Here is a 27,544-nt window from a genome sequence, read left to right as displayed (position 1 = left end):
GGCTCACTGCAACCTCTGCCTCCCGAGTTCAAGCAATTCTCCTACCTCAGCTTCCTGAGTAGTAGCTGGGATTATAGGCACCCACCACCACGCCTGGTTAATTTTTGTAGAGACGGAGTTTCACCACTTTGGCCAGGCTGGTCTCAAACTCCTGACCTCAGGTGATCCGCCTGCCTCGGGCTCCCAAAGTGCTGGGATTATAGGTGTGAGCCACCGTGCCCGGCCGGGATTGCTTCTTAATGAGTCACTAAGTGCTTATAGTATATACTCAGAAAGGTTGGCTTAGATGGAATAAAAAAAGAAGTTAGAGCCTTGTTCATAATTTTGAAGCTAGGAGCAACACTAAAATTGGCATAGATAGAATGCTTTCCTCATATATCTATGTATCTAAGACCATAGATAGAAAGTATATTTGTGTATGTGTATGTGGGTATGTGTGTCTAACAGCTTTAAAAGTGCATCTGGATTGCATTTTGAAAGGAGTTTAGCAGGTGTGTTGCAATCTGCAGATTATGTTGCAGAGTTTTAATTGGACTTTAAAAAAAATTTTGAACAATTTTAGATTTACAAAAAATGGGAAAGATCAGACACAGAATTCCCATATATCCCTCACCTTCTTCTATTATTAACATTTTACATTACTTTGGTACATTTGTTACAATTAATGAACCAATCTTGATATATTATTATTAACTAAAGTCCATTCTATATTCAGATTCCCTTAGTTTTTGCCTAGTATTCTTTTTCTGTTCTTGGATTAAAGGAATTTTTATTAGCATGTTCATTGAAGTAGGAGACCTTTATATGATCACGTGAAGGTTAGGCTAGTTCTGAAGTCCCTTTCAGTTTCCAAGAGTCTATTTAAATGAGTACAACAGGCAAAGTTTGGACTTGTAAAGTTTATATTCTCCTGTTACATGTTGGGGAAAAAAATCGTTACTTTATCTTATTGATAGTAATGGCTCATCAATTGTTTCTAAATTTTAGCATCATCAGTTTCAGAATGGGCAAGATGGATTTGGTTACTTCTCTTATTAAGTGTCATATGCTAAATTGCTGGTGAAAATATTCTAAAGTAAATTGCCTCCTTTGGGAATGATGTGGATCAACTCTCCTACGTCAATAAGTTTTTTCCCCACTGAAAGTAATTTTGGAGTCCATACCTTCTGATGAATCTATTAATCATTCATACTTCCCCATGAAGATTTAAAATAGTTTTTCCTTAAAAGTTCATTAGTACTCCAGCCTGGGCGACAGAGCGAGACTCCGTCTCAAAAAAAAAAAAAAAAAGTTCATTAGTTACTTACAAAAGTTGAACACATGCATACCCTATGACTCAGCAGTTCCATTTCTAGATTTATACAAAACAGAATTATATGTCTATATTCACCAAAAGACATGGACAGAAATGTTCATGGCAGGACTAATAGTCCAAACTGGAATTTTCCAAGTGCCCGTCAGCAGTAGAATAAGTATATAATTTGTGATATAACCACATAATGAGTATTAAACGGTGATCAGAATGAACAGGTTACAACTACATGTAAAAATGCATGGTTCTCACAAATAACATGATGAACGAAAGAAGCCAGACACTAACAGTGCATGATTCCATTTATATAAGTTCAAAAGCAGGTAAAACTAATCAATAGTGTCAGAAGTCAGGAGATTGATTACCCTTGTTGGGGGTTTGGGGAAAGTGACAGAGGATATGAAGGGGGCTCCTGGAGTGCTAGTAATGTTCTGTCTTTTGGTTTAGGCATTGGTTACATGGGTGGGTTCATTTTGTGAAAAATTATCAAGTTTATACTTTTTCATTTGCATGTTATTCAGAAAGTATATACAAAAAGTATTAAAAGTATTAGCAGTTCTGGAAAAAACACAACATTTCACTGTTAACATTTACAGGATATACAGCGAACCAGTTGAACAAATGAACCTTTTGTCTTAGAATATATGCTGTCAGAATTATAGGATTATCAAGATACCATTATGTTACTGGAACCTTTACGGTCTTATTTGTATTATAAGAAGAATAAAGTAGCTGATGTTAATGGTCTCTTTTTATTGTAACCAGGTTTTTGAGATGCCCCAAAGGAGGACATCTTTTCTTTTTGGTCTGTTTTGAGTCACCAAGTCAAAACGTTCATCTGTTCTTTCACTACAGTAAAGAATGTTCAGTGAAATAGTTGTGCCTTTGGAATATTCGTGTGTTCGTGAGTGCTGGTATGTGTTCCTTCCCACTGATTGTTACATCAGCGAGTGAGCTGCAGTCTTGGTTGTGTGTGTATTTTACATGTTCTTTTGGCTTTTAAGGTATCACTTAACATAACCAGAATGTAGAATCTTCTTCCCAAACAAAGCCCTTTTTGTGACTTTTCTTATTGTCACTTTTGGTTTTTCCAGTGACTTGAAGATAAATCACCTCAAGCATTTATCCTTTGTATTTCAAACAATACAATTATGTTCTTTTAGTTATTTTAAAATGTACAATTAAATTATTATTGACTATAGTCACCCTGTTGTGCTATCAAATTCTAGGTCTTACTCATTCTTTTAATTATTGTACCCATTAACCATTGCCACTTCCCAATCATTTTTATTGATTGGTTAGTTGATTGATTGAGATGGGAGTCTTGCCGTGTTACACAGGCTGGTCTTGAGCTCCTGGCCTCAAGTGACCCTCCCACTTCAGCCTCCTGAGTAGCTGGGACTGACTACAGGTGCAAAATACTACACCTATCTAATTAAAATTTTTTTTTTGGAGAGACGAGGTCTCACTAGGTTGCCCAGCTGGTCTTGCCCTCCTAGCCTCAAGCAATCCTCCCACTTTGGCCTGGGATTACAGGCATGAATCACTGTGCCTGGCCAGTAATTTTTTTTTTTTTTAAGGTTTTTTGGCTGTAAGTTTATTCAATGCAAAAGAATCTTCTCCAATTTTACTGAGGTGGCTGACCACATCCACGACCGAATCCGCCTCTAAACTGGAATTCGGTTGCTGACCCAGCCCCAGCCTCGGCTTTCTTGTTGGCACCAGATGGCACAGCACTCTGTCTGTAGGTATCTCTGTCAGCTTCCCCTCTTGTGAGTCTCGCAGGTCGCTCACCCTGCAGACCTTTAGGCCTAGGCCTGCCAGTCTCTGGACGGCTACAGCGTTGGGTGGCAGGCACAATCTCCGGGGGCAGATGAAGGTAATCACGGAGATACTGGATACCCTCATTGGTAAGGTACCAGTAGAAATGTCTCCAGGCAAACTGTTCCTTCACGTAGCCTTGGGACTTGAGAGACTGCATGGCCTTCATGACATGAAGGTTGGGCACATTCTTGTCTGCCAGCTCCGGGTGCTTAGGCATGTGGACATCCTTCTTGGCCACCATGACTCCCTCCTTAAAAAGGAGTTCATAAATGGCAATCTGGTTCTTCTTAGGCATCAACATCTTGGCGGCTGCAGGGTCTGGAGCTGGGGCTGGAAAAGGCCAGTAATGGTTTTGCTAACGAGTGACTGCTTACTAACTTTCAGGTAGTGTGACATACCATACGTATATGATTTTATTTCATATATTCTGTGCACCAGTCCTATAAAGTAGGTACTATAATTTCTACTGCTGAAGAAATAAAGACAGGAAGGTCCTATGTAACTTGCCCAAGCTAGTAAGTAATGAAATTAGGAATTCAGGTATATGTCTCCATAGTTCCCAATTGTAACCTCTGTCTCCCCACGCTCCTGAATGCCATGAGTAGATTACTCCTTAATCACCAAGTGCATTCCCGTCTTTGTCTTAGCCCTTTCACTTTGCAGATCCACTGCCTATTAGGCCCTTACTTGTTCCGTTTGTTCATTTCTCATCATCTCACTCTATCCATCCTTCAAGGCACAGCTCAAGTCCCATCTGTTCAGTGATTTCTTCCTCCTCCTTTCCAATTTATAGAATACTCCTTCGCCCTGCCACACATTTTATACTTTCATTGTGTTGAATCTATCTTTTTATATATGGATGCTTTAGTTTAAACTTCAGATTGTAACCTCCTTGAGGAAGGGGCTTGGATTACAGATTTTACTTGTGTTCTCTGCAGTGTCTTATAATAGATGTTCAATACATGTATATGTTGATCAGTTGAAATGATAATAGAACCCTTAATAACTGAAGATATGTAACGTGCATCTAAGACTCCTGGTTATTTGAGCTTCTTGAAGTACTTTATACATCCAACTAACAGTCTTAATTCAGAACCAGGAATGACATGTTTAGGTTAGAGTTAGATACTGATTTCTAGATAGGAAGCTTAGTAATTGTTGCTACATACTGATGCAAATCAGAATAGTTCTTTGTATCCAGAGCCTGAACAAAAGAGCCAGTGGTGAGACAGTGAGTTGATTACTTCTCACTGTTTCACCACTGGCTCTTTGGTTCAGGTTAACAATGTATCTCACCTAGATTATATTAACAGCTTTCTAATTAGTCTCCCTGCTTTTGTTCTTTCTTACCTGTGGTCATAACTCAGCAGTGGGAATGGTGACGTCAGGCAGAAGGGAACTTATCCAGTAGCTTCTGATCTCACTCAGTAAAAGACAAGAGTTCTTCAAGGGGCCTACAGGTAGTGACGATAAACTGGCTCTCTGGAGGGGGAAAAGGTTCTGATTTGTAGCATTTGCCTGTTTTACTGGTAAAATTACTCCCACTCTGGCTGATTCAAAGTTCTAGAATGTACAGCAATCTGCTCTCCAGCCAGTATTGGCTTGAGCACATCACTGTTGAACATTTGGCTCCCTGTCTGACTCCCATCTGCTGCCACTTTCCCTCTTGCCCACTCCATTTTGTGATACTGACCTCCTTGCTATTCCTCAAACATGCTGAACATGCACCTACCTCATAGGATTTTTGCATTGCAGTTTTCTATCATTAGAATGCTTTTCTCCTGAATATATGCAGGTTTTCATATTTCTTATCCCTCTCAAGTCTCTGCTCAAATCTTAATATTCTCAGTAAGGTCTTCCATGATCTCCCTACATGAAATTTTTGTTTTATTGGTTGTTCTGAGATGATTTTAATATACACTACAGTGTTTTTGTACTCGTCTAGTGCCTTGCTGTAGTGATGCATTACAGCTATTTCTAGGCAGTGTCATCTGTGGGTGGGGATAATGGTTATATTTGTTGTTGAAACTTAAAAAGAATCATTTCATTTTGTTTGAAACAAAAATATCTGTGAAACATGTAAACAAATCAGTTTGGGTCTCTTATTGGTAATTGCAACTTGAATTACTATCCACTTAAGCTCGTTATGGGGAATACAACAATATTTATGGTTAAATGTACATTTGGTAGTATATTGTTCTCACAGTAACATCATTGTGGGTTTGAAGATCTGTGCTAAGTTATGAAACAATGGAATTTATACACTTTATTTAAAGATAAATTGGGTTTATAAGGAATTCTTGGTATAAATATTAAAATGTATCAATTAGTATAACATACTGATTTATTATAATTAAAAAAAGGTGTGGGCATCTGAATCCCAGCTATTCGGGAGGCTGAGGCAGGAGAATCACTTGAACCTGGGAGGCGGAGATTGCAGTGAGCAGAGATTGCGCCTTTGCACTCCAGCGTGGGCAACAAGAGCGACACTCCATCAAAAAAAAAAAAAGAGGGTATATGACTTCTTATGAACTAGATGCCACCTTTTCCCCTTAATCTCAGCTGTTTTTTTTCTTTTCTATTTTACCAAGGAACTTTAACCTTCCGCTTGACTTAATCTAGGCGTAGCCAACATTACAATGAGGTAACAAGATTGAGTAGTAGTTATTGCCACTTTTTTCTTTCTTTTTTTTTTTTTTAACATTTAACTATTTTTACAAGCAAAAGTCTAGTGTAACCAGAGTTGAAAACATGATAGCTATAATTACTTTTTAAAAATTAATTTTTCAAGATTAATTTCGATAACCCATTTTTGGGGGGAGTTTGATTTATAAATCAAAGAAGAGAGTAGCTTGCACTGAAAGTTGCTACTTCTTCCTGTTAGATGATTAAGAAATAGAGACAAAGTCTGTTTCTTTTTTTTATGAGACCTTTTGTTACTTTCTTGGGTGACATTTTAACTAAAATTTGCATTATTTCTTTTCTCAAGACTATTGAACATGGGAGAAAAAGTCTCTTTTTCTTATCAAAGCTTAATTTCCTTTGTTCTGTTACTGTTATGTTTAGAAAATGTTTATTTTTGGCCAGGCGCAGTGGCTCACGCCTGTAATCCCAGCACTTTGGGAGGCCGAGGCAGGCAGATCACGAGGTCAGGATTGATCAAGACCATCCTGGCTAACATGGTGAAACCCCATCTCAACTAAAGATACAAAAGATTAGCCGGTTGTGGTGGCGGGCACCTGTAGTCCCAGCAACTCGGGAGGCTGAGGCAGGAGAATGGTGTGAACCTGGGAGGCGGAGTTTGCAGTGAGCCAAGATTGGGCCAGTGTACTCCAGCCTGGTTGACAGAGTGAGATTCCATCTTAAAAAAAAGAAAATGTTTATTTTCTAGTCTTTTTTTTGCAGTTGAGTTTTTAAAAATTACCAAATTGGTCAGAACAGAGATTAAATTAATAAACCTAGTTTTCTGTTCATATATATGATGCTATGATTCTTATTTTTCTAACATATTCAGAATCACTCATTTTTTTAAAAGTACTAAATATTTTGTCATAGAAAATTGAGATGTACAGAAAAATGGAAGAAAGAAGTGCTACTCAGAGACAACTATTGTTAACATTTTTATGTATTTCCTTCTAGACATTTTTTAATGGAATTCATCTTGCTTTGATAAAAGAATAGGTCATCTTTATATACAACATAAAACCATATAACTTACCATTGAAGATGACTCAAGGAAGAAAAAAACCCATGTAACTATATTTTGCTTTTTTTGCTCAGCATTATACAAAATATTTAACAAACTTGTCATACATATTTAATGGCAGCATAATATTCCAGAGTGGCTCTATCAATAATTTGTTCTTGCAACATGCTTTTCAAAATATATTTTATTTTTGCTAGCACATTTGAGAATTTTTTTTTTTTTTTTTTTAACCAGAAACATGTATACTTTATTGACTGCCATTGTAGAAAAGTGTGTGAGGATAAAGGGCTGATACAGGACTCAGCTCTGGGGGCAGGACCAGGAATGGAAGGTGGAGCACGTGGGATACAGGTTATGGGCAGAGCTCCTGGCCTGAATGATGTCTCCTGATCTATCGATGGGCTTGGTAGATCAATACCGGGATGACAATGAGCGGAATGGTCATGAGGATGCCCAAAATCAGGGCCCAGATGTTCAGGCACTTGGCGGTGGAGGCATAGGCCTGGGCCCCAGTCAGGTTGCCAACCATCTTCCTGTCCCTAGACTTCATGGAGTAGGCAAATGCTATGAAGCCCAGGCAGCAGGGGTGTCATGAAGAGGGTGTTGAACAGGGACCAGACAACATGGTCGGGCATGGAGGTCTCGCTGCGGATGTGGATCACGGTGGACGTCGGGGGAGCAGGGTTGTGGGGCGCCCCCAGCACAGCTACCTCGTGCTCTTCCTTGAGCATCTCATAGGTGGGGGGCTGGCCGCTGTTGACAGGAGAGAAGACGGTTTGGACCGTGTGGTTCATGGTGTCCTGCAAAGGCCAGTACTGGTCGGGTTAGTGGGATGGTTCTCAGTGGGCCCTCCCTTTCCCTAGTACATTTGAGAATTTTAAAGGTAAACATTCTTTCCTCATTTTCACCTGATGACTTTTGTAGTTTGTTGCTCTGCAAATAGATTAGGTTACCTCCCTGACCATGTTCTTCTACACTCACAGGTAATGGCCACAAATTGTAATAATGCTATTCAGAACATCCTTAGAAGTTCATCTGTTTCAGATGGTATCTTTGAGAACTTTTAACACAAACTGTCAGATTCTTCTAAGATCACTGGAAAGCCCATCCTTTTGTCTCTAGATTTGCTCATCAAGAATGTTAAGAAATAGCTTATGATTCTTTAATATAGAAGATATAGTATACTTTAAAAAAATCAATTCCCTGTTACACATGTATGTTGTTTCCAGTCTTTTACAGTTAATTGCTATGGTGAATAACCTTGTGCATTCATCATTGCTTGTGTATGAGTTTATAGAATGTATTCCTCAAAGTAGAATGTATTAGAATTACTATCTGCTTACGTCTTTGCCAACACAATGTGGTACTAAACTTTCTGACTGGTGAAAAAGTGGTATCTCAATGAAGCTTTAATATGTTTTTCTTGTATAAGTGAAATTGAGCATCTTTTAAAAGTACTGTCTTTCCCTTTGCTGTGAACTAAAACTCATGTTCCTTAACTCTTGTAGAGATGTTGGTTTTTTCTTTGTAATTTGTGGGAGTTCTTTGTATATTAGGGAAACTAATCCTTTGTAATTTTAGCTGCATTTCTACCCCCCCCCCGCAAGTTTGTCACTTTTTAACATTTTAAGTCCCTTAAGTCTGAATCTGGACATTCAACTCTTAGGCACATTTAAAGGGCTGTGTTACATATGAAAGTAGGGAACTACCTGTAAATGTTGCCAAGTAAACACAGTACTAGTCTTGAACATATTTGAAGACAACTATGTGGATGAAGGTTAGATTAGATTCATTCTTTTTCTTTATGGAGAAGCAAATTACAGCTCAGCATATGGAAGAATTTTCTCTCATTAGATCAGCTTCAAAATGGAATGGAAATCCTTTGGAATAGATGGATTATTTGTACTAGATTTTTTTATTGGAAAGGAGATGCCAACCTTTTTCCCAGTTCATTGCACAAAATAAGCACTTAGTGTTGAATAAGTGAATCTTTGGGGCATCTGGATGGTTGGATTAGCTGGTTTTTAATAACTTTCATACTGTGTTTACTTTTTTATTTTTTTGAAACAAGGTCTCATGTGGTCATCCAGGCTATAGTGCAGTGGTGTGAGCATGGCTTACTCTCCTGAGCCTTGACTTCCTGGGTGCAGGGAATCCTCCCACCTCGGCCTCTCCAAGTAGCTGGGTCTACATACACACACCACCACACCTGGCTAATTTTTTTTTTCTTTTGAGACGGAGTTTCACTCTGTCGCCCAGGGTGGAGTGCAGTGGTGCGATGTTGGCTCACTGCAAGCTCCGCCTCCCAGGTTCACGCCATTCTCCTGCCTCAGCCTCCCGAGTAGCTGGGACTACAGGCACCCGCCACCACGCCCGGCTAATTTTTTGTCTTTTTTAGTAGAAATGGAGTTTCACTGTGTTATCCAGGATGGTTGCAATATCCTGACTTCGTGATCCGCCTGCCTTGGCCTCCCACAGTGCTGGCCAGGCGTGAGCCACTGCGCCTGCCCCACACCTGGCTAATTTAAAAACTTTTTTATAGAGATGGAGTCCTACTACGTTGCCTAAGCTGGTCTCTAACTCCTGATCTCAAGTGATCCTCCCACCTGGGCCTCTGAAAGTGTTGGGATTACAGTTGTGAGCCATTGTGCCTGGCTCATACTATTTTCGTTTAAAAAATTTTTTTTTTTTTTTTTTTTTTTTTTTGAGACAGAGTCTCGCTTAGTCGCCCAGGCTGGAGTGCAATGGCGCGATCTCGGCTCACTGCAAGCTCCGCCTCCCGGGTTCACGCCATTCTCCTGCCTCAGCCTCCCGAGTAGCTGGGACTACAGGCGCCCGCCGCCTCGCCCGGCTAATTTTTTGCATTTTTAGTAGAGACGGGGTTTCACCGTGTTAGCCAGGATGGTCTCGATCTCCTGACCTCATGATCCGCCCGCCTCGGCCTCCCAAAGTGCTGGGATTACAGGCGTGAGCCACTGCGCCAGGCCTAAAAAATATTTTAAATGAAATGTAAGCCAGGCGCGGTGGCTCACGCCTGTAATCCCAACACTTTGGGAGGCTGAGGTGGGTGGATCACCTGAGGTCAGGAGTTCGAGACCAGCCTGACCAACATGGTGAAACCCCGTCTCTACTAAAATACAAAAACTAGTTGGGCATGGTGGTGGGCACCTGTAATCTCAGCTACTCAGGAGACTGAGGCAGGAGAATTGCTTGAACCCAGGAGGCGGAGGTTGCAGTGAGCCAAGATCACGCCATTATGCTCCAGCCTAGGCAACAAGAGTGAAACTCTGTCTCAAAAAAAAAAAAAAAATTAATCTATATGTTCATACATATTGCCTTTCATATAACTAAAATCAAATTTCTTTCTTCCTTTCTTGCCTGGTTCTCTCTCCTTCCCATTTTGCTCCAAGATAACCATGTCGTATATATATCCTTCCATATTTTTCCTCATACTTGAATGATTATCCTATCTGTTTTTGTTTATTTATATATTTTAAGATAGGATCTTGCTTTGTTGCCAGGCTGGTCTTGAACTCCTGGGATCAAAGGATCCTCCCACCTCAGCCTAGTATCTGGAAATTATTCTAATAGACTAGAAGATAAATTGAGTTGAGACGAATTTTAATGTATGGCTTTGGGGATGGCGGTTGGAAAATAAAGGCCATTTTGGCAATAGATTTTTATCTTTAAAGTGAGTATCCACTTGGTTGCAAGAGGATTAATTATAGGAATCTCTTCCTCTTGTAGTCTCTCAGCTTGAACAGATAAATATAGAGCACCAGTGCTCAGAGAGGGAATGCTGTAGAGAACGTGTGGGTAGCTGCTGTAGTTTTACACAGCAGATAACATCTAGAATAAAGAACAGATGAAAATACTCATTGAGGATTAGTGTTCTTGAAACATCATCAAATGGAACATTCCCCAAGCCTAGCATTCAGAGCCATTCATAATCTTGCTCATCTTGCATGTCTGATAATATCTCCTATCGAGCCCAACATACTTTTCCCTAATCCCACTTTACTCTCTGCCTGCTGCATTCATTCCTAGTGCCAGACATTTGTTTTATCCTTTCGAAGATACATCTCTGCCTTTCTACATTCCTGATTACAATCTGTCTTTTCAGTACTCCACTCAAGTGTCACCGCCTTCGTGAAGCCTCTTTGCTTTCTCTAGACCACATTGATCCTTTTTATCTCTTAACTCCTAGAGTACTGATACTTTGAATTCTTCATATTGGTTCCCGAGTATGTGTTTGTGTAGCAGTAGGAAGTGTTTTTTGAGTGCCTCTTGTATGGGAAGCACTATGGTAAATATTGGGTTTATAGGAATGAACACGACAGATAATGTCCCTGTCCTTAAGAAGTTTTATATTCTTGTGGGGAGAGACAGCTAATAAATAATTAACAAGAAAATATCAGTAAGAATCTGATGAAAAAATGTATGAAGAATGAATCAGAGCTCTTAGTTGAAACGGCAAAGCCCAGTAGTTTATTTAAGCAGAATTAAAAAAAAAAAAATTTTTTTTTAATCTAATAAGATAGCTCACAGAATCTTCACGGATGCCAGAGAATCAGTCTTGGCGTCTACTTAGCTAGGAAAAATGCCCAAATTATACCACTGGACCAAATCATTGGAGACTACTGCTTTTGCCACTGGGAATAGGTATTAGAACTTGTAACTGTCTGTGCTGAGTGTGAGATGCCACTGCTAGGACCTCTGCTATTTCTGCTTCTGAAAGAATGCTGATATAACTCTGAAATGTTCTTTAGAATGGATTTCACATGGCGTCTCCATTATATCACTTGCCTTCTAATGAATATCATGTGAATGTGTTTTATTGGCATAATATAGGTCAATTACCTGCTCCCGGTTTGCAAGAGAGGATGGGTAACTGAATTTCTGACTTTTATTTTGAGGAGGTAGGATTTAAGGGATGAGAAATTCGCCAAACAAGAAAGGCTGTTTAAAGGTACTGAATACTTAACTAGTCGATTATTAATAAACTATGGGAAATTTGATACAGTGGAGTGATTGGAGGATTAATTTAGATTTGAGTAGTCAGAGAAGATTTCTCTAAGTTCATGATACTTAAGCTGAGACATATATGACAAGGAGAAATCCATGTAAAGATACGGGTGAAGAGGAACAATACAGTCAGGATGGCTAAAGGTGACCTCAAGAAACCAAAGGGCAAGATGTCTGCTTATGCCTTCTTTGTGCAGATGTGCAGAGAAGAACATAAGAAGAAAAACCCAGAGGTCCCTGTCAATTTTGCAGAAGTTTCCAAGAAGTGCTCTGAGAGGTAGAAGATGATGTCTGGGAAAGAGAAATCTAAATTTGATAAAATGGCAAAGGCGGATAAAGTGCGCTATGATCGGGAAATGAAGGATTATGGACCAGCTAAGGGAGGCAAGAAGAAGAAGGATCCTGATGCTCCCAAAAGGCCGCCGTCTGGATTCTTCCTGTTCTGTTCAGAATTCCGCCCCAAGATCAAATGCACAAACCCCGGCATCTCTATTGGAGACGTGGCAAAAAAGCTGGGTGAGATGTGGAAGAATTTAAATGACAGTGAAAAGCAGCCTTACATCACTAAGGCAGCAAAGCTGAAGGAGAAGTATGAGAAGGATGTTGCTGACTTTAAGTCAAAAGGAAAGTTTGATGGTGCAAAGGGTCCTGCTAAAGTTGCCTGGAAAAAGGTGGAAGAGAAAGATGAAGAAGAGGAGGAGGAAGAAGAGGAGGAGGAGGAGGAGGATGAATAAAGAAACTGTTTATCTGTCTCCTTGTGAATACTTAGGGGAGCACGATAATTGACACATCTCTTATTTGAGAAGTGTCTGTTGCCTTCACTAGGTTTAATTACAAAATTTGATCATGATCATATTGTAGTCTTTCAAAGTGCTCTAGAAATTGTCATTGGTTTACATGAAGTGGCCATGGGTGTCTGGAGCACCCTGAAACTGTATCAAAGTTGTACATATTTCCAAACATTTTTAAAATGAAAAGACCCTCTTCTTGTTCTCCTCACTCTGTGCACTTTGCTGTTGGTGTGACAAGGCATTTAAAGATGTTTCTGGCTTTTTTTTTTTTTTTTTTTTTTAGTTTGTAAGGTGGTGTTAACTATGGTTATTGGCTAGAAATCCTGAGTTTTCAACTGTATATATCTATAGTTTGTAAAAAGAACAAAACAATCAAGACAAACTCTTGATGCTCCTTGCTCGGCGTTGAGGCTGTGGGGAAGATGCCTTTTGGAGAGGCTGTAGCTCAGGGTGTGCACTGTGAGGCTGAACCTGTTGACTCTGCAGGGGGCATCCATTTAGCTTCAGGTTGTCTTGTTTCTGTATATAGTGACATAGCGTTCTGCTGCCATCTTAGCTGTGGACAAAGGGGGGTCAGCTGGCATGATAATTTTTTTTTTTAAGTGCGATAGTTTTTAACTTTGTTTTTAAACAAACTGTAGAACTCTTCATTGTCAGCAAAGCAAAGAGCCACTGCATCAATGAAAGTTCAAGAACCTCCTGTACTTAAACATGATTTGCAACGTTCTGTTATTATTATTATTTTTTGTATGTTTAGAATGCTGAAATGTTTTTGAAGTTAAATAAACAGTATTACATTAAAAAAAAAAGATATGGGTGAAGAGTATTTCAGTAGAGGGAACAAGTGAAACGCCCCTGGTTTGAGATTGGGTTGGGGGTTTAGGGCATGGATATTATATGGTCTTATACTTACAACAGGAAAGAGTAGCAGGATGGCTAATGTGGTGGGAGTGTGGGAATGAGAGGGAGTATAGTATGAGATAACACTGGGGAGAAGGTTCTGTTTTAACATAAGTTTGAGGACACTCCGCTTATTTCCTTTCCTACTCTGAGAATGACTTGTTGAGAGTAGGGATGAAATTATAGGTATATGGATAAGAAAGGCATTCCTGTGTTATTAAACCCCATGAACTATTGGATACCATGAAGGGACTAAAATTATTTGTATATTTGTTTAGGAGGAGAATAACATGAGGGATCTAGCAAAGATAAATACTAGAAAGACTATGTTTCTAGTGAGTAGAGGAATGAAGCCTGTTTTTATTCTAGTGTCCAAATCTGGTGGGCCTTGAAAAGAATTGCTTCTTCATTCTTCTTACCTTGGTATCCAGGAACAGTGTATTATGGTTGCAGTTACTTGTATTGTGCTAGCTTTTAGGACTGCTTCAAAATACCAAAAGGCTCTAAACCTAAATGTACACTGATAGATCTTTCCTATTAAAGAATAGCATTATATAGTAAAGTGATAGAAAATTGTATTTTAGGCCGGCCGCGGTGGTTCATGCCTGTAATCCCAGCACTTTGGGAAGCCAAGGCGGGTGGATCACCTGAGGTCAGGAGTTCGAGACCAGCCTGACCAACATGGAGAAACGCCATCTCTACTAAAAATACAAAAAAAATTTAGCTGGGCATGGTGGCATGCGCCAGCTACTCGGGAGGCTGAGGCAGGAGAATTACTTGAACCTAGGAAGCAGAGGCTGCCATGAGCCGAGATTGCGTCACTGCACTCTAGCCTAGGTGACAGAGCAAGACTCTGCCTCAAAAGAGAAAAAAAGGAAACTGCTTTTTATATTCCTTTTAAAAAAGAAATCAGTCCCACAAACACATGAGATAAATTTGCTTTTGGAATGTTAGAACAGTAACCACTCTGATTAAAGTGGTTTCTGCTTCTTGCTCACTCTTTTTCATTTGTGAAACTCAGCTTCTCACACTAGAACAGATAGATTAATACTTTCATACTGTGGAGTAGTATTTGGACTTTAGATGCACTAACAGGACTGTAGGTGGTAGTACTCAGAGTTACTCAACCTTGGCATGTCTGATACTTTGTTTCAGATCATTGAGAGGCTCTCTTGTGCATTGTAAGATGTTTAGTAGCATCCCTGGCCTCTATCCACTAGGTGCGGGTAGCGCTTCCCTCCCTAGCTGATAGCCAAAAATGTCTTTAGACTTTACCAAATATCACCTGTGCTTAAGAACCATTGCTGTGTCTCTCTTCAGCATTCTTTTTTTTTTTTTGAGACAGTGTCTGGCTGTGTCATCCAGGCGGGAGTGCAGTGGCGTGATCTTGGCTCACCGTTAACCTCTGCCTCCGGAGTTCAAGCGATTCTCCTGCCTCTGCCTCCCTAGTAGCTGGGACTACAGGTGTTCACCACCACACCTGGCTAATTTTTTGTATTTTGAGTAGAGATGGGGTTTCACCATGTTGGCCAGGCTGGTATCGAACTCCTGACCTAAAGTAATCCACTTGCCTTGACCTCCCAAAGTGCTGGGATTACAGGGATGAGCCACCATGCCCAGCCTTTAGCATTCTTTTAAAATTTGTTCTCCTATTGGTCCTTTTTTTTTTTGAGACGGAGTCTCACTCTGTCACCTAGGCTAGAGTGCAGCACCTATCCGCTTCCCGGGTTCAGGCAATTCTCCTGCCTCAGCCTCCTGGGTAGCTGGGATTACAGGCACGTGCCACCATGCCCAGCTAATTTTTGTATTTTTAGTAGATATGGGGTTTCGCCATGTTGCCCAGGCTGGTCTCGAACTCCTGACTTCAGGTGATGTGCCCGCCTCGGCCTCCCAAAGTGCTGGGATTACAGGTGTGAGCCACCGTGCCTGGCTTATTGGTCCTTTTAAATAATATCTGATGACCACACCCTGTAGATGTTTTGCTGAGAATGCATACATGTGAACAGTCTCTGAATATGACCTCTTTATCCTAAATAGGCAGAAAGCTTTAACATAGTTTAAAAATGAGAAGACAAAATCCCTTTTCCCATGTGTATATCATTTGGATCTTTCTAATACTTCTTTTGTAAGATCAGATAAGATTAAGTATGCAGCAATGCACTGTGAGCCATGCAGTGGTTGATTCTGCAACAACTTTTCCCCATTGTGCACCAGCAGTATGATTTCTGAAGGTTTCAGGTGTGAGTTCTGATTAGCCTTAAGCCAGTCGGTTTTTAAAAAATTATTATATTTTTAGAGAGATGGAGTTTGGCCATGTTGTCCGGGCTAGTCTCAAACTCCTAGGCTCAAGGGATCCACCTGCCTTGGCCTCCCAAAGTGTTGGGATTACAGGCGTGAGCCATCACACCCGGCCCTAGTTAATTTTTTTAAAAAAATTCTTCTTAGTAGGGATGTGGTCTCACTATATTGGCCAGGCTGGTTTTGAATTGGTCTCAAGTGATCCTCAGCCTCCCAAAGCACTGGATTATAGGTGTGAGCCACAACACCTGGCTGCCTCATTCTTTTTAAGTGGCCAGAAAAAAAAAAAAAAAGGATGTGTAGAGATCAAGCCTGTGAGAAAATGGAAACTAACTCCACTTGTTCAGATTTAGATCCTTTTATTGTAGATATCTTGCCACTGAGTGCCCAAGGAATGGATATTGGAAAGCTGTAGCTGTCCTTAACTTCAGTGTCAAAGAGTAGGAATTTCCTTTTTTAAAGCAGCGGCTTTATTGAGATCCAGTTCACATAGCATAACGTTCACCCTTTTAAAGTATACAATTCAGTGGTTTTTTTTTTTTTTTTTTTTTTTTTGAGACGGAGTCTGGCTCTGTTGCCCAGGCTGGAGTGCAGTGGCCGGATCTCAGCTTACTGCAAGCTCCGCCTCCCGGGTTCACGCCATTCTCCTGCCTCAGCCTCCTGAGTAGCTGGAACTACAGGCGCCCGCCACCTCGCCCGGCTAGTTTTTTTTTTTGTATTTTTAGTAGAGACGGGGTTTCACTGTGTTAGCCAGAATGGTCTTGATCTCCTGACCTCGTGATCCGCCCATCTCGGCCTCCCAAAGTGCTGGGATTACAGGCTTGAGCCACCGCGCCCGGCCACAATTCAATGGTTTTAAAGTAGTCACAGAATTCTGCAACTGTGACTATCACTAATATCTGATTCCAGAATGTTTCCATCACTGCAGGAAAAAAAAAAGAAAAACCCAACAACCCATGTTTAGCAATCACTGTCTATTCCCCTCTATACCCAGCCTGTGGCCATCACTAATCTTTCTTATTTCTATAGATTTTCCTCTTCTGGACATTTCATTTGAATGGAATCATATAATACTTGGCCTTTTGTGACTAATTTCTTTGACTTAACATAATGTTTTTGGGGTTCATTCATGTTGTAGGATGTTTTGACATTTTATTCCTGTTTATTGCTAAACAATAATGATATAAATATCCATTCATCAGTTTATAGACATTTGGGTGGGTTTTTTTTACTATTATGAATAATGCTGTTATGAACATTTGTGTACAGGTTGGACAAATATTTGGACAAATATTTTTATTTCTCTTGGGTATATACCTTTGAGTAGAATTGCTGAGACAGGGTAATCCTGTGGTTAATTTGTTGAGGAACTGCTAAACTATTAACATTTCCCAAAGTGGCTCTACCATTTTTTAATCCCACTAACAATGTATGAGGGTTCCAATTGCCCTGTCTCCTTGTCAGCACTTCTTCATGTCTTTTTTATTTTAGCCATCCTAGTGGATGTGAAGTGGCATCTCATTGTGGTTTTGCTTTGCTTTCCATAATGACAGATGATGTTCAGTGTGTCTTTGGAGAAATACCTATTCAGCACTTTAGCCCATTTTTAAATTGGGTTGTCTTTCTGTTGTTGTAAGAGTAAGGATGCCTTTTTAAAGCTCCTTTTTAATTCATTATGAATCTGGCATCTATTCATTTAGTTCATCTATTTGATAACTCTTAGAATATTTTTTCAAACAAGGCAGTTTTGTGCCCTTTTCAGTATCCTTCAGTTATTTTAAATGCTGGTCAGCAAGAGATTAAACTATAATTCTTAAGAAAATGAGATGGAGACTGTTGATGCGAACAGACAGATATGTGAAAGAAATTATAAAGCACTGCTAATGTAGATCAAACATGATAGGATGTGGTGAACCGAATTAAAGCTCTAGAATTCCTGTGGGAATTTGATTGAGCAGGTAATCTATAACTTCTGAGTGTGTCAAACTGCCCTTGGTTTCTGGTATGCTCCTTAAGCACACTTCCTCATCAGGAATATAAGAAACACCTGTGCTTAGTTTTGTACAGTTTTGTACATAACATGTTGATTATGTATTTGTTTTACCTTTCCTCACCAGAAATTTGGGTTTAAAGAATTCATAATTGGTTTAACTAGATCATGTAGCTATGGTGTACCAACTTTTGTAGCAGCAAATGAAAGCTACTGAATATATTCTTACCTTGATTAAATGATAGGCGAGGGCATCCATGAGATGAAAATGGCCCTTTTGAGTGCTTTTTCTACATTTAGTGAGGTTAACATAATCTTTCAGTAAGAGCATTTATGTCAGATTAATATTAAATGGAAGAAAATAATAGTGCTGAAAGAAAGGTAGAGAAGGTTGGAAAAAGCACAGGTTTTGGTGCCAGACTGAATTTCAGATCAAATTTTAACTCTCCCTTTCCTCTTTGAGTGACCTTGGACAAGGGAATTAATCTCTGTAAACTTCAGTCTTCATCTGTAAAATGGGATGGATTAAATATATCTTGAGGCTGTGCGCGGTGGCTCACGCCTGTAATCTCAGCACTTTGGAAGGCCAAGGCAGGTGGATCACGAGGTCAGGAGTTCAAGACCAGCCTAGCCAACATGGTGAAACCCCATCTCTACTAAAGATACAAAAATTAGCAGGGTGTGGTGGCGCGTGCTTGTAATCCCAGTTACTTGGGAGGCTGAGGCAGCAGAGTTGCTTGAACCCGGAAGGCAGAGGTTGCAGTGGGCTGAGATCGTGCCACTGCACTCCATCCTGGGTGACAGGGTGAGACTCTGTCTGTCTCAAAAACAACAACAACAAAAAAACTATCTTGTACTGAGGCAGGAGGATTGCTTGAGCCCAGGAATTCGAGTCCAGCCTGGGCAACACAGCCAGACCCCCATGTCTAAAAAAAGGGAAATCTTGTAAGGTTGTTGTGAAGATAAAATGAACCAACGTGTGAAAAGTATTTAGGGCAGTGCTTGGCACATAATGAGTACTCTGTTGATGGTACCTGATATATATGTTTCAAATACACACATATATATATGTATTTTTTTTTTAAAGGAAAATTTAGATAATTTTATATAGCTTAACTTGCAGCATCTACTCAGTCTTGACAAGCCTTTCTGGTAATTTAATTTCACAGAAGGTAGATACAGTAAACCTGGGCCTGCTTTTTTTGTTTGTTTTAAAGAATTAACTTTTTATTATGATGGTACAATATGCTTATTGGAGAAAATTTGGAAAAATTATTTCAAAAGTAATTTTTTTAAAATTCAGAAAATTATAGTAGGAGTCTGTTAACAGAAACTTTAAAGGGAATGTGGTCCAAGAAGGAAAGAAAAATTCCTCAGAAGTAAATAATAATTATGTTAATTGGAAATTATAAGTAAGAACTAGAAGCAGAGTCTATAAAAACTGATGAATACTACAAAAGAAATTCCTGATTGGGTGTGGTTGCTCACACCTGTAATTCTAGCACTTTGGGAGGCTGAGGCAGGAGGATCCCTTCAGGCCAGGAGTTCGAGGCTGCAGTGGGCCATGATCGAGCCACTGCACTCCTGCCTGGGCGATGGAGCAAGATCCTGTTTCTAAAAAAGAAAGAAAGAAATTCTTCCTTGCTTCACTGAGATCTAAAATGGACATTTAGTCACTGGCCACATGTGACTTGAGGTGTGTATAGTCCAAACTGCTATGTACTACAAGTATAAAATACACATTGGATTATTTATATGTTGCAATAATATTTCCTGTATATTGTATTAAGTAAAATGTTATTAAAATTAATTTTGTCTTTGTCTTATGAATGTGACTACTGGCCTAGTTAAAATTATATATGTGGCTCACATATTCTGTTGGACTGCGCTGTGCTTTAGGCATTGTAATACTTACTAATTTTGAAATATTTGAAAATTTAAAGTTAAGATATTGGATAGTGAACCAAGGTTTTAATAATTTCCTTATAAACAATAACTGTTTTTTTGAGACAGGGTCACTCTGTCACCCAGGCTGGAGCTTGGTGGCCTCGTCATGGCTCACTGCAGCTTTGACCTCCTAGGCTCAAGCAGTCCTCCCACCTCAGCCTCCCAAGTAGCTAGGACCAAAGGCGTGTGACACCATGCCTAGCTAATAAAATTTTTTTTTTTTTTTTGTAGAGACAGGTCTCACTATGTTGCCCAGGCTAGTCTTGAACTCCTGGCTCAAGCTATTCTCCCACCTCGACCTCCCAAAGTATTGGCATTACAGGCATGACCCCGTCTCTACAAATAATTAAAAAAAAATTAATTGGGTGTCGTGGTGCACACCTGCAGTCCCAGCTACTAGGGAGGCTGAGGCTGTATTGCCTGAGCTCAGAAGGTTGAGGTTTCAGTGAGCTGTGATCAGGCCACTGCAGTGCAGGCTGGGTGACAGAGTGCGATTGTCTTTAAAAAAAAAAAAAAAATCGTCTATGTTGTATCATGTATCAGAATTTTTTTTTTTTTGATAGCTGAGTAGTATTTCAGTGTTCAGCATTTTTATTAATGACATGGATAGAATGTTTAGACTTGCTTTGCAAATCCATATACGACCTGGAGTTGGCAATGAAAATAAATTGTATTATTAAAGTGTCTTGGGTTTTTTTTCAGACTAGAGATTGAAAATAGTTATCAGACTGAAAGAATTGACTTAATTGATTAAAACGTATTCAACATTGATAAGTGCAAAATCCCATATATGATTTAAAAAGTTAGTGTTATTGTAAATGGATGTGATGTGGTTTAATAGCAGGTAATATGAAAAATACCTGGAGGGTTTCACTTGACAGCATGTTCATCATGAGTCCACAGTGCGATCTGGGCTCTATTAATAGAAGCGTGGTGTCCAGAATGAGGACTATGATTGTCCCAAAGTATTGTGTTCATGTCTAGGTACCTTACTTTAATGGTAAGCATTTAAAAACAAAGGCATATTCAAGAGAGAAACCAGAATGATCTAATGGGAAGGTAACTAGCCACTTAGTATTAAAATAAAGCTGTTGTAAGGTAGAGTGGACTACCTTGCGAGGTAATCAGATCTATATCACAGGATTTGTTCAAGCAGAAGCTGGATGAACACTTGGCAGGGACATTGTAGACTATTTTAGTTTCACTAGTTGGGTATAGGGGTGGAAAAGGTGCCTAATTATATAGAATATCTTTGTGGATTTTCAACCTTGTTATTAATATTTTGTAATCACAGAACGTTGCAGAATACCGGGGTTTAAAGTGTTAATAGTGGTTGTCTCTAGGGGATGGGATAGGAGACTGTCATTTCCCATGTTATGTACTTCTTTAGTTAATTTTAGTTTCTACAATGAGTATATGTTGCTCTATTAAAACAGTTGTAAGCACTTGTTTCTTGGCTAGTGACATTGGTGCAAAAAAAAATTCTTGTTTTGTAAATCAACACAAATTAATACTTAAAAAATTTTCAAAAGTAACTTAGTAAATTAGTATAAACAATTTAAGTGTTTAAAACCCTTTGTATTGGCAGATTTGCATATTCATGGACGTTGGATATATGGACTTTTTTGCCATTGGAAGACTGATTTGCTTCATGAGCCTTTATTCTTTTCTGTAGTTGATCTGGCTGGTGACAGTCAAAGTTAGCTGGGCTGTTACAAATCATTCTGCGTGCTCAGATTTACCTTCAGCTCCAAGGTTTGGATTATCAGATAATTAAACAGTAATGCCCTGACTGCTGCTGCCTAGTACCCTTGTCTAAAGGCTTAGTCCTAAAAGAAAATGAGAGTGGAAAAAATTGTTGCGTTCTTAGGAAAATATTTCCTTCTAACCCAGACATCTTTTGTTTTTCCCCAGATGGTTCTGTTATATCCCCCAGAGACCAAGGGTTGGCCCTTTATGCTTATTAGGAAAGAAGGATTATGACCAACACTTGCCTTCTGGATATGTTTAGGATAGATGTTGCTAAGCTGCTTTAGTAAATAGATCGTAAACAAAAACTGAGCCACACCTCCTCCTGCCATTATTAAATGTTTGCTTAGGATTTTGATTACTTAAATGCTGTGTTTCTCTCATGTACTTAAAAAATCTATAACATTTTGTCAGTAAAGAGATGTATTAATATGCTTCCTTTGCCTTAGCTCAGTAGTGCCCTTTTGATGATTTTTTTGGGCCAGGCATTTAGCAGTTTAAATGGTGGACTATCTTGGACATTGCCGCTTGCTGTCACCATAAAGCTGTTTGGTGTTTGAGATGGTAGTGCTAGGAAAAATGTGTTAGCATTTGCTAAAAGAGCTTTCACAGGCTGGTCGCTTTCAATGTTTAAAAAAAGTTTATATAAGACTGTTTATACTTCACTACAGTGTTCCCAAAAGCTTTCTAGTCTTGTTAGTGAAGCATGTGGGGCATATGAATTGTGGTTTAAACTCTAAATGGCCACAAACATTTTTCTTTAATATGACTCTAAACTTACTTTCTCTAAACTTCAGTTTGATACTGTAGTAGTTGTTGGTACCATAGTAGTTGTGTAGTTCAAACTCTCCAGTCATGAGTTTTCATTCTTGGATATGTTAGTGTCTTTGAGGTCGGGAAGAAAGAACAGAAGTCACTAATGTTAATAGCAGAAACTTTATAGGAATAAAAGTGGTAATAATAGATGAGCAGAAACCTTAATTCAAGAAATACTTGTTTCAAAAAATTATTATTCTGTACCTTCTGTGTAAAATGCCCATTACTAGGCCTGGGCCCTGGACTTTAAAATAGCATGTAGTCTAGTTGTAATGGATCGATAATTTAAAATGTAAAAGGAGGGGTAAGGGAAGCAGCCGTATATGAATTCCTTAGAAGGAAAGTTGGTGTTATTTTCCCTTTTTCTTGCCTTTTCTTTCTTTTTTTTTTTTTCGGAGATGGTATCTTGCTCTGTTGCCTGGGCTGGATTGACGTGGTGCGATCTCAGCTCACTGCAACTTCCGCCTCCTAGGTTCAAGTGATTCTTGTGCCTCACCTCCTGAGTAGCTGGGACTGCAGGTGCGCACCACTATGCCTGGCTAATTTTTGTGTTTTTGTTAGAGATGGGGTTTCACCATGTTGGTCAGGCTGGTCTTGAACTCCTGGCCTTAAGTGATCCTCCCCTCTCCAACTCCCAAAGTGCTGGGATTTCAGGCGTGAGCCACCACGCCCGGCCTGTTTCCCCTTTTTCTGTTTCTTACCTTTTACTTGAAGTTCAAGAGTGAGCTGTGTAGGCACCAGGGCAACAAGATGTTTATTATATTCCTAGGAACTCCATATTCTTTCTGCTTTTAAGTTGGCATGGAGCAGGGATGAGCAGTGGTATTGTTGGGGTTATCTTTAGGTACAATTGTTGCTTTAGTAGTCTTTAGGACTTACAGGCTTTTGAGAGTTAATGCAGCTGGATAAATATTTTAAACAAATGAGAAAACCTAGACTGGACACTGGGAACAGAGTTACAGTCTAAGTAAAAACCACTGGAAAAAGCTTTCAAATTCTGTTAATATAACAAAACTAATAATTATAGTAATCAAGAAGAATTTATTTGGGAAAAGTGAAGGGGAAGTTGGAGTAAACTTATATGAATAAGTATCCTGGGGGCTCTGAGAAATTGTTCCCACTCCTTCTTCCTTGCTTATACGTCCAACAAATCAAAAATAGCCTCCTGGAGTGAAGAAGAGAGCCAATCATGTATAGCAATAAAGTAAGTATATCCTACATGCTGGATTTAGCTTTTAGATTGAACAAATGTTAGAAAAGACTCTTTTCCTCTGGTTTGTGCTATTTATTTTAGATAAAATGGGGCAGAAAGACAAAGAGCCTTTCTAGAAAGTTTATGCTAAGCAAGGAAATGTGGATTTTTAATTGTCTTGAGAAAAGAAATGTTGAGTGCTGATAGCCATGATGTTGACATCTCAGCCCGTATTTTATTTTATTTTATTTTATTTTATTTTATTTTATTTTTTGAGACGGAGTCTCGCTCTGTCACCCAGGCTGGAGTCCAGTGGCGCAATCTCGGCTCACTGCAAACTCCTCCTCCCAGGTTCACACCATTCTCCTGCCCCAGCCTCCCGAGCGGCTGGGACTACAGGCGCCTGCCACCACACCTGGCTAATTTTTTGTATTTTTAGTAGAGACGGGGTTTCACCGTGTTAGCCAGGATGATCTCGATCTCCTGACCTCGTGATCCACCTGCCTCAGCCTCCCAAAGTGCTGGGATTACAGGGGTGAGCCACTGCACCCGGCCAGCCTGTATTTTAATAGTTAAGAGTTATAAATAGCAAAGCCAAAGGAAATGTTATGTAAAATTTACAGTTTCTTATCTGTGGAAATGCCATATTTGGCACCGTTTATAATGGTCACTCCTTCTGCTTAAAATCCTCTGTTGACTGTTGCCTGGAGAATGAAGCTTAAAATCTGTGAACTTTGGTATTGAAAGCCCTTGATGGTTGAACTCAGCCTAGCCTTCTAGGCTATTTTTTTCTCCTTTCCTTTTTGCACGGAGCCTTTTGCTGTGCTAGATTCCTGAGATGTGCCTTATGGTTCTCTGACTTTGTTCACATCTTTCTGTGTGGGATATCCTCCTGTTCCTTTTCTACTGGTCAAAATGCTCGGGTTTTTTTTTTTTTTTTTTTTTTTAAGGCTCCAGCTCTTTTGTTTATATGATTAACAAGAGACACTCTTCTCATTATTATATTCAACTAGAGTATATATGGGGAGACACATAGCTATGTGCACTTATACAGTGTGAACATTGTGGTTTAAATGTCATGCCACAGTGATGCGCTATATATTATAGATGTATAGTAAATCATAATTAAGTTACTGAAGTAGAAACTATGAATTGAGAGAGACTAGGTGTAATGTACCTTAAAATTTTTTTGACTACTAGTGACTAATTTTCAAAAAAGAAAAGGCTGGAATGACCAGTTTACATTACTGTGAAGTTCATATATTCGAATTTGTGCTAGACCATTCCTTTCAATGCACTTTAAAAGTAACATTTGGAGTTATATTTAGCACAACTGGAATCTTATTAAATTGTATTGCATCACATAGGATTTAAAAAATCTTGTATTAGGAATTGGAAAAGCGATAAAAGTCAGACTATATATGTGCTTTTTTTCCTTTAAATTCCAGCTTAAAAATGTTAATTTTAGTTCTAGGTGAATCCAGCATTTTAATGGTCTTCCTTGGAGTAGTGTTTTAGGCCTTCTTTGTTTATGAAACAGAGAAACATTTTCCATTTTAAAGAAAGCCAACTTCTTATGTTCCCAAAGTGACTTTTTCCAGGGGTACTGCTTTAGGGGTATGTGATTATTCAGCCTCTTTCCTCTAAAAGTAGGCTTGGTATATGAAGTTAGCCAATGAAGAATATTAAGATTTTTTTTTTCTTTCTTTTTTTTTTTTTTTGAGACCAGGCTGGCATTCAGTGGTGCGATCTTGGCTCACTGCAACCTTTGCCTCCTGAGTTCCAGCGATTCTCCTGAGTAGCTGGGATTACAGGTGCGCACCACCATGCTTGGCTAATTTTTGTATTTTTAGTAGAGATGGGGTTTCACCGTGGTTGCCAACTGGTCTCGAACTCCTGACCTCAAGTGATATGCCCGCCTCAGCCTCCCAAAGTGCTGGGATTACAGGCGTGAACCACCGTGTCCAGCTGAAAATTAAGATTGTTATTTTCTTCTCTTATGATCCTATCAATCATTGTCTTTTCTCCTTACTGTGTGTTGGTTAATAGCTCTCTTGCTTACTGTTCTGTGGCCAGCTGTAAAAAGAGTGCCATCACGCAGTGGCTCACGCCTGTAATCCCAGCACTTTGGGAGGCTGAGGTGGGCTGATCACAAGGTCAGGAGGTAGAGATCATCTGGCCAACATGGTGAAACCTCGTCTCTACTAAAATATAAAAAGTTAGCCGGGCGTGGTGGGGTGCGCCTGTAGTCCCAGCTACTTGGGTGGCTGAGGCAGGGGAATTGCTTGAACCTGGGAGGCGGAGATTGCAGTGAGCCAAGATCACAGCACTGCACTCCAGCCTGGCAACAGAGCGAGACTCTGTCTCAAAAAAAAAAAAAAAAAAAAAAAAAGAGTGTCGTCTTCATGATCTTCTCACTTCTAGTGTGAACCTGACTCTTCCATTATCTCAAGATAGGAAGCCCCATAATTTGTTAATAGTGAAATGACTGGAATATACTATTAGAAATGGTTTTCCAAAATTGAACTTATTTGTCAGTTTTGTTGGAATGTCTTGAACAATGAAGCTTCAGAATTGTGATTTTTATTTCTGTATTTCTTTCTGACTTCTCACTTGTATTCCTATTTATATTTTGCATGTTGTTTGTTTTCCTGATTTCTGATTTTGATTCCAGTAGGTCATAAGAGCTAATGTAGTACAAGGGCTGAGTTCAAACCAGCAGGTGCTATGAGTCATTTGCTCCTTTGCTGGGGCAGCCAGTGTGCTGCTGTTAAGTGTGGCTGTGTCTCAGCTCTCAGGAAAGATCCATTTAATCCAATTGTGACAGAGGGGAGATGAGAGCATGGTTCTGAAAGAAAAAGTTCCTAAATCACATAGGCAGAGACTTCTTGGATACATAAAAAGATTCTGGCCGTGTTTAACGTAATACAGGCTTTTCCATTGTATTTTAATAGTTATTAACAATATATTAATAGTCATCCATTTACTTATAAATATATTTAATTGTAAGCAATTAATCTTTTTTTTCTCAGATACAGTAGTTAATGAGTTTATGATTGAGTTCTTGAGAGAATAGCGTTTTTTTCTTTTTTTTTTTTTTTTTTTTGAGACAGAGTCTCACTCTGTCCCCCAGCCTGGAGTGCAGTGGCACGATCTCAGCCTACTGCAACCTCTGCCTCCTGGGTTCAGGTGATTCTCCTGCCTCAGCCTCCCAAGTAGCTACGATTACAGGCGCCCATCCCCAGACCTGGCTAATTTTTTGTATTTTTAGTAGAGATGGGGTTTCACCATGTTGGCCAGGCTGGTCTCAAACTCCTGACATCAGGTGATCTGCCCACCTTGGCCTTCCAAAGTGCTGGGATTAAAGGCGTGAGCCACCGTGTCTGGCGAGAGTAGCATTTTCTTGACCATAACTAAATACAGATTTCAGTAAGCATAAGCAAATTATGTCTAAAATATGTCCAATTTACTGGCATTTACTGAAAAGCATAAACAGAGAGAGACAGTCTTCTTTTGACAGTAGAAGATATTTCCATGCCAGGTAAAGCGAGAGGTATCTTAACAGTGAGAAGAGTGTCCATGTTCCCTGTGGTTAGTGGACACCAGCGTTAACATTTCCTGTGTTATGCTGCCAAGTTGATGATGGCTTGTAGGTTATGTGTATCTAAAACTTATGTCTGATTAGTCTTCTATCCTTTTCTGTGTATATCATGCGCTGCAAAACGACATTGCAGTCAACCATAACCTGCATGTATGGATGGTCCCATAAGATTATAATGTCGACTACTGTACCTTTTCTATGTTTAGATATGCAAATATTTACCATTGTTTCACATTTGCCTATAGTATTTGTTACAGGAACATGTTGTACAGGTTTGTAGCCTCGGAGCAATAGGACATACCGTATATTCTAGGTATGTAATAGGCTGTACCATCTCGGTTTGTGTAAGTACACTGTGATGCCTGCATAATGATGAAATTGCCAAAGAATGCA

The 27,544-nt window shown here is 39.5% G+C and overlaps 2 protein-coding genes and 2 pseudogenes across 7 annotated transcripts in view; 2 read left to right on the top strand and 2 right to left on the bottom strand.

Moving 5' to 3' along the window:
- The window catches only part of MCU (mitochondrial calcium uniporter), a 209,351-nt gene that overhangs the window by 25,601 nt on the left and 156,206 nt on the right, over window positions 1-27,544 (top strand). The window lies entirely within an intron of this gene.
- LOC708539 (40S ribosomal protein S10-like) lies at window positions 2,313-3,476 on the bottom strand. Its single transcript, XM_015147409.3, has one exon. The coding sequence runs from the start codon at window positions 3,435-3,437 to the stop codon at window positions 2,940-2,942; it is 498 nt and encodes a 165-aa protein (XP_015002895.2). The 5' UTR covers window positions 3,438-3,476; the 3' UTR covers window positions 2,313-2,939.
- On the bottom strand, window positions 7,194-7,646 carry LOC107000162 (interferon-induced transmembrane protein 3 pseudogene; annotated as a pseudogene).
- Window positions 11,858-12,752, top strand: LOC144331146 (high mobility group protein B3 pseudogene; annotated as a pseudogene).

The sequence above is a fragment of the Macaca mulatta genome, chromosome 9, assembly GCF_049350105.2.
Source record: "Macaca mulatta isolate MMU2019108-1 chromosome 9, T2T-MMU8v2.0, whole genome shotgun sequence".
Taxonomy (NCBI): Eukaryota; Metazoa; Chordata; class Mammalia; order Primates; family Cercopithecidae; genus Macaca; species Macaca mulatta.
This window is presented reverse-complemented; position numbering and strand designations above follow the sequence as displayed.